This window comes from Microtus ochrogaster, chromosome 26, assembly GCF_000317375.1.
Source record: "Microtus ochrogaster isolate Prairie Vole_2 chromosome 26, MicOch1.0, whole genome shotgun sequence".
NCBI lineage: Eukaryota > Metazoa > Chordata > Mammalia > Rodentia > Cricetidae > Microtus > Microtus ochrogaster.
Genome location: NC_022025.1, coordinates 13,899,623 through 13,907,782, shown reverse-complemented (window position 1 = coordinate 13,907,782; position 8,160 = coordinate 13,899,623). Strand labels below are relative to the sequence as shown.

General features: G+C 40.9%; 1 protein-coding gene across 5 annotated transcripts in view; it reads left to right on the top strand.

The window, feature by feature from the left end:
• Reln (reelin) overlaps nt 1-8,160 on the top strand; it is a 441,277-nt gene that overhangs the window by 335,330 nt on the left and 97,787 nt on the right. For all 5 annotated transcript variants that reach the window (XM_026784681.1, XM_026784680.1, XM_013350437.2 and 2 more), the window contains exons 25-27: nt 2,559-2,764; nt 4,655-4,826; nt 5,265-5,465. In XM_026784681.1, the coding sequence (XP_026640482.1) occupies nt 2,559-2,764; nt 4,655-4,826; nt 5,265-5,465 (579 nt within the window). The remainder of the gene's footprint in view (nt 1-2,558; nt 2,765-4,654; nt 4,827-5,264; nt 5,466-8,160) is intronic.

Sequence of the window (8,160 nt, the reverse complement as noted above, 5' to 3'; positions counted from 1 at the left end):
TTTTTTTTTTTTTTTTTTTTTTTTTTGGCTAGGTTGAAATCAACCTGCTAACTCTTGGAGTTTTTCTCCCAAACATCGCTCTGCTTGCTGTGGTCCTGGGGTAGGAAAGAACTGGGTGTTTCTCAACTACCATATTTCAGACAAACAGTTTAAGATGGTACAAAGCACATACAGGAGTTCCTCAAATCATACTAGAAGGTTTAAAGAACGAGCCCGCGTTGAAATCAGGGTCATCTCCCTTGCAGGCAGGCATCCTGGCTTCTTTGGGACTCTTAACTGGCTTTAGAATTCCTGACAGGAGTATACTTCTTTAGTTAGTCCACAGATAATTACCCTCTCGGTTTCTGTGGCAGAAGAACGCTCCCTCGGTGAACTCGGGAGACGGAACTGGGGCTCAGTGTAAGCATTGGTTTTCCCTCTGGATTACATGTATTGTCTCGGTTTTCCTTCCCGATCTCTAGTCGAATTCCCATGTGCCCTCCAAGACCAGAAAAGTCTTCTGATTAACTCTGGTAAGACCTAACTATGTGGGAGACTCTCATGACCGACCTTCTTGTATACCACCTTATCTTGAAGTCATTACACAGAACAGGGTGACAATCTCTTGTCAACCTGTGTCGGCACCACCCAGCTGGCTGACCTACAGGGGCACAGCAAGAGAAGGAAGTGGGCTACTGGATTTCTGGACATTTTTAACATGTTAAGACATAAGAGACTGTTGAATGGTTAGACACTTACTTAGATGGCTCCTCCCAATGCCTCTGCCTGAGGGTAAGCAAAGGAGATGGAGAGACCCGAAGACTCCTTTTTTGTCAAGAAGTTTCTGTCTTGCCCACTTCGCCGTGACTTGCTCTGGAGATAAGAGCTGTGATCAGATCTCTGGGGAAAATACACCTTCAGAAATGCATGTGGTGCACCAGACAACACACAACTCATGTGGTTTAATCCAATTGTCACAATTCTGTAAGGAAGGAAGGATTGCCAACGTTGCACCTGTGAAGCTCAGAAAGGCCATACATCATGAACAGAATGAATAAAAGGCCAAGAGCCAAATCCAGCTCCAGCCAGTACACACGTGAGTCATAGTATCAGGCTTAGTCAGAAGTGCTTGCCTTTTAAGCACAGGGACCTGGGTTCAATCCCCAGAACCCACACGATAAACAAAATTCTATCCAGGCATAACAACACAGGCCTTTGAGCAGTCGGGAGGTAGAGGCAGGTGGATTCTGTGAGTTTGATGTCACCATGGTTTAGATAACGAGTTCCAGGATAGATGTGTCTGCATAGTGAGACTCTGTTTCAAAAAATAATAATGATAAAATTGATTAATTAGAATAAGAGCAAACAGGGTGATACACACTTGTACCCTCAGCACTGGAGAGGTGGAGACAGGCATATCCTTAGAGCTCACTGGCCGGCCAGACTAGCTAGTTGGCAAGTTCCAAGCCTGTTGTAATAGGGGCGGCAGCAGAGGGCTGCTTTCCTGCCACCGCGGCTCACGGCTGTCTGGCTAGCTTATGCTCCGAAATAATTACACGGAAACTGTATTCATTTAAACACACCCTGGCCCATTAGTTCTAGCCTCTTATTGGCTAGCTCTTACATATTGATCTAACCCATTTTTAATAATCTGTGTAGCCCACGAGGTGGCTTACCAGGGAAGATCTTAACCTGCATCTGTCTGGAGTGGGAGAATCATGGTGACTCCCTGACTCAGCTTCTTTTTCCCAGCATTTTGTTCTGTCTACTCCGCCTACCTAATTTTCTGTCCTATCAGAGGCCAAGCAGTTTCTTTATTACTTAACCAATGAAACAACAGATAGAAAGATGACCCTCCTCCATCATTTCCACTTTTTCTATTTAAACAAAAAAGAAAGGCTTTAACTTTAACATAGTAAAATTACATATAGCAAAACAGTTATAAAGCAAGAATTACAGTTACAATATTTACATCTATTTTATCTTTATCATAATAATGGAAAACTATAACTATGCAGTTTCTTTATTACTTAGCCAATGAAACAACAGTTAGAAAGATGACCCTCCTCCATCACAAGCCAATAAGAGACCCTGTCTAAAACTAAACAAACAAACAAATAAATAACACAACAAATGTGGTATTGTCTAATCATTGTTTTCAGGCCTTTGTATTCATAAGCATAGATATGCCTGTGAACCAACCAACATGCACCTAGTCCATTGTCTTTTTCTTTTTTCTCCATTACTCTTGGATTAGATGGGAGGCTTACAAGGCAAGGACTGAAAGTGTTTTGAGTAGTTTTGCCCTATTTTTTAGTACTCTTTGGTACAGTAGGAAATTCTCAAGAGTCTCCCAGCTGGGTCTGGGTATCAGTGATGGAGAGATGAAGTGAGTGATCCAAGAGCAGGAACCACACCACAGCAGAGACGAGAGAAGAGAAGAGTTCGCTCTTCTCAATATTAACCAGGACCAGAACTGTCTTCTATAGTGCAGGGTGTTCGAGTGGACTTGAAACCAAGCTGTAAAATGCCAGAGAGCTCCCAGATCACTGACCAAGGTTTTTCTGTCTTTTGGAAAGGCCGGGCAAAGACAACTGGTGAGCTGGGATCTGGACACGTCCTGGGTGGACTTTGTCCAGTTTTACATCCAGATAGGCGGAGAGAGCACTGCGTGCAACAAGCCCGACAGCAGAGAGGAGGGGGTCCTCCTCCAGTACAGCAACAACGGGGGCATCCAGTGGCACCTGCTGGCAGAGATGTATTTCTCCGACTTCAGCAAACCCAGGTAACCCCCGCTGCTGGGCCAGCTGCGCTGTCCAGGGGTGGTAGATATTCAGTGGTTACTGAAGTGTCTCTGTAATGCTGACAGTTCCCCAAACAGAAAAACTCATAAAGATTTGACAGGAAAGCCAAGAATAGACAATTTTCATCCAAGTCATTAAACAAAAACCATGTGTGCTCTCATTCAATTTTTTTTAGAGCTGTTAGTTGGATATGGTAGCATAAGCTGGAAACCAAAGCAATTAGAAGATCAAGCAGGAAGAACTTCCTGACTTCCAAAAACAGCTAAGACTACCGTGAGATCTTATCTCAAAACCAAAAATCCTCTTTTAAAAATGTGTCTAGAGATTTGGGGGGATTTTTGACTACGAGTAAATTACTAGCCATTGCTACCCAAAGGCATTCTGGGCTATAGCAAAGTCCCATATCCGACTCACATTTGGGGATTTTGCTTCCGTTCTGGGCACACACAAAACATGTTCATCTGTTACAGGTAAGTGAGATGGAGAGTTTCGTTCTGGGTTTTCACATGACTGTGCCCTGTGATGGTCCTAGACAGTGTGTGACCCAGTCTCTAGCGTTCAGATTCTCAAACCTTGCCACAGACCTATCCAGGGGTTGATTCTGCCAGCTCAAGAACACAGAGAAATTGGCACAGTTGACAGCCAGCCGCTCATGAGTGGTTGATTAGTGATGCCCACCAGGCAGTCAGCCTATTTATAAGTATTTAAACTTAGTTCTTTTGTGATTATGTCGTGTTTGAAATTCATTTTAATTCATATGAACATAACAAAACTACTCAAAAAATACCATTTTTAGGGTATCTGTTTTATAATCTCTTATGTCTACTTTAATATAGACATAAGTTCTTCTTTATATATTTCCACCAATCAGTGTTAACTTATTTTAATATCCTGTTCTACATACTGTAATGAGGTTTTGTGTTGGAAAATATTGAAGGAAATGCATATCAAATTCTTACAAATCAAACATATTTTGCTGCCTAAAATTTACATATTTTGTAGATTGAGGGTTTATAGGTTTGGTGTTTTAAAAAAATGGGCTGCATTAAGGTGACATGACTTTCCACAGACTTGTTTTAAATTGTAAATAACTATATTATATATAGTTGTGTATATAATAAATTGTGTATTTAATAATTTATAAAGTGGTGATACACATATACATTTTAATAGAGCCCAACCTTATGTAATTTATTGATGATTATGTTTCATCTTAAATTCACAATTTATATTTTTCACCAGGAGCAAGGGTTGCTTTGAAACTTTAAAACATACTATTTTTGTGTAATAACACAATAGGAGAAGAAGTAAACCTAGATATTTCTTCTCTTTTGTTACATTGTTAATTAGTGTACATATGTGTGGGCAAGCGGAGGCCACAGCTGGGTTTCAGAAGTTAGTTCCTTTCTCCTCCCACGTGGGCCCAGGGGATCTGAGAGGTCATCAGACTTGGCAACAGGCACCTTTACCCCAACATATTTTCTCTAAAAGTTGGTGACCATATGATGGTGCTTGTTTGGACCTTATATACATACACACATGGTGCCCTTACATACATGCAGGCAAAAGACTCATACACATAAAATAAAATAAAAAAAACAGATCTTTTGCAAGTTATGACCTTTAATACTAAGAAGCCAGTGAGTCAGTCTGTTGAAACATAATTACAAATGAAGTGAACAAAATAAGACAAAGCTTTCTTAGTTCATAAGCCTCCCCGTGTGATCTGTCCACCCTCAGAGCCATCTGGAGTGCCAAGGGATCAAATAAAACTAAACCGTCTCTTGTTTCCGCCTTTGTTGTTACATTGCCGGCTTTTAAGAGCAGCACAGCCTTGCTTTCCCAGCCATGAAGGGTTTGTTTTTATGCAGATTCGTCTACCTGGAGCTCCCAGCAGCCGCCAAGACCCCTTGCACCAGGTTCCGCTGGTGGCAGCCCGTGTTCTCTGGGGAGGACTATGACCAGTGGGCCATCGATGACATCATCATCCTGTCAGAGAAGCAGAAGCAGGTCATCCCCATCGTCAACCCAACTTTGCCCCAGGTATGACTCATATCAGAACACCAAGATGCAGAGGGTTGGCACAGTGGATCAGAGAAAGAACAATAGACTCCCTTAAGGTCTGACAAGGAATAGGGTAATAATTCATGCTTTTTTTTTTGGTTGTTGATGTTCCCTTCTGTAGTAAGAAAGTTCAGTCCTGGGCTGCTAGTTCGCAGATTGTTCTGTTCAAACGTGAGAAAGATTGTGAATTCTAGAAAGCAGAAAATTGTTAGGAAGTTTAAAAATAATTAGGTACATGGTGGCAAAATAATTTTGGTTGTTAAACCATCAAGAAGCAATGTTAGTGCATTTTTGAAGTTTGTTTAGTGGTTCTGTATTTTCAGGAAAACATGGTCCGCGTGTCACAAGCCAAACATCTCTTCCTGTTTTCAGAGGTATAACACTGTCTTTCTGTTTTGTTTGTGTTGTTCCCTTTAGAACTTTTATGAGAAGCCAGCTTTTGATTACCCCATGAATCAGATGAGTGTGTGGTTGATGTTGGCCAACGAAGGGATGGCTAAGAACGACAGTTTCTGTGCAGCCACGCCTTCAGCCATGGTGTTTGGAAAGTCGGATGGAGACCGGTTTGCTGTAACACGAGATTTGGCCCTGAAACCCGGATATGTGCTCCAGTTCAAGGTATCTGCAACAGGGCTCTTCCCCAAGCACGGAGGAGCGATACCAGCTCCGACTTTTGCACAGATGGCTCCCAGAGAACAGAGTTTTCCATACTCTAGTAAAGAAGGGGCACACTTGAGGAAAGGCTCCCCAGTTTCAGGATGGTAAAACTCTTAAGGAAAACAGTTGGCTAGATTTGGGGGAATCTCAGAAGTTGTACCTAAAGCATTACACTGTTCATGCAACTCTTCCATAATTGAAAATATAATTGAGTCTTTCGATCTGAGTTGATGCAATGAACTCTTTACTTTCAAATCATTAATTGAGTTTTTCGATCTGAGTTGATGCAATGAACTCTTTACTTTCAAATCATTATTGATATGTCTGTCTGTCTCACTAGTGGCTTGGGACTTGTGTTTTTCTGTGTTTTGGTGACCAAGCCTAGGACCTTGCACACAGTAACTGGGCTCCAACCCCAACCTGTATCACATGTGTTGACTACAGCATTTCCGATTTCCCTTTCCAAAATTTGATGGATTTTTACTCTGCCACGGATCACTTTCCTTAAAACATATTGTTTTTCATGCTGGATAACGTATCAGCAAAAACAGTGAGAATGTACCTTGACAGACTCTTGTCTCAGAACGTAATCAAAATTTCATTGTGCTTATTTATAATAAAACCCCATTGGTGAATCCTGGAGTCAGAAGCAATGCAGTTTTAATGAGGTAGCACAAATACATGCTCCTTGTGTAACAACAGGATACAGACACAATAGTTTACAAGCGGAATTACTGAAGAGATCAGATGTTTGTGGGTGGCTCTTCAGTATCATTTCCACAGGCTTTTACACAAGGTAGTCAGCCATCAACAGGAACAAATTATGTCCTAACAACAATGAGGAAATGGTAATCTGCCTTTGTTCATATTTGGATATTAATGTAATGGAAAAGCATTAGCAACAGTTCATGTCTTCATAGGCGTGTGTTGGTGACACTTGGCATTAATATAAAATGTCCATAGAGCACTATACCATTCCTCATCTAATACCTCTTCAATTTAATCAACCCCAAATAGCATGGTAATATAGACATTAGATTCTGCATGGTGAGCTTCCGAAACTGAAAAAGCTAACTAAGAAACACATAGTGAATTTTTCAGATATTTAAAGAGGCAACAGTACATATTAAGAAAATCCCAATTCTCACATCACAGCTAAACACCTAGTAATTTGTGCTCAATAATTAATGATGGATATTAATTATGGATTATACAAGGATTGATAGTTAATATATACTAGAAACCCTTAAAATATCACTTGGCATCTTTTATATAAAATGTATATTTTATATAAAAAATATAAGTCTGGTGCATTCTTGGTAATTGCTACAATTACCAAGATACAATTACCAAATACGGGTTGCTAGGAATATAGAAACCAAAACCATGGCCCTAGTCCTCAAAGAGCTCAAAAACTAGAGAATAAGTCAGAAAGGTAAGCAGTCACGGTGTTGTCAGAAGCATTCTGGTAGGAAAGGTCCCAGGTGCCGAGAGAGAGCCCTGCACAGTGCTATCTGCATTGACTAGATAAGGAGAGGGGTACGGCAGTGATGGCTACCAAGACTGAATAGAGCAGCATTAGAGTACATTCAGACACTGATTTAGGAAAGAACTGCCTTAAATTGTAATCGCAAACCTAGTGGTGTGCTAGAAGAAGTCCTTTAATAAAAAAAAAATACACCAAACTTTAAAATTTGAAGTGTTTTCAGATTTTTGACTCAACAATACCACACCTGAGACCTCTCTGGTGGGAATCACCCAGGAGGAGAGCTGGGAAACCTCTTTCTTTTTTCTTTTAATTTTTATTGATTCTTTATGGATTTCATATTATGCATCCTGACCACACCCATCTTTCTTCCCATCCTCCCACCCCACACATTCGCCCTCTGTCCCTTGCAACTTCCCATCCCAAGACAAAAATTGAAAAACCAAAACCAAAAAAAAAAAAAAGAAAGGAAAGGAAAGGAATCTTGTCGTTGGAGTTGTCGTGTGGCCCCTGGAGTCACAGGTCACCCTTTAGTCCGTACATCTTTGTTTATCAGTATTCATTGCCAGGAGTCTTTAGTCTAGTTTGAGGCTCTGGCCGATGCTGCACCATCTATAATGGGTTCTCACTGGGGCTCCTCTTGGCTATCCTGCTGCCCTGTGTCATGGAGATCCTGCCATTTTGGTTCTTTAGGTTCATCCCCTTCATATGCTTCAACAGTTCATAGATTCTGTGGATGTTGGGGTGGGTCGACTCAGCTTTGGTTCTGGGCCTGGGTGGTTAGTAGGTAGGTAGGTAGGTAGGTAGGTAGGTAGGTAGGTAGGTAGGTAGGTAGAAAGGTTAGATGGATAGATAGATAGATATGAGAGAGGGGGGATGGATAGATGATAGATGGATAGATAGGTAGGTAGATAGATGGATGGATGGATGGATGGATGGATGGACGGACGGACGGACGGACGGATGGATGGGATGGATAGGATGGATAGATGATAGATAGATAGATAGAATAGATAGATAGATAGATAGATGATAGATAGATAGATAGATAGATAGATAGATAGATAGATAGATAGATGATAGATAGATAAATAGGATAGATGATAGATAGATAGATAGATAGATAGAAGAGAGATATAGGATAGATAGATAAAAAGATAGAAAAAAAAA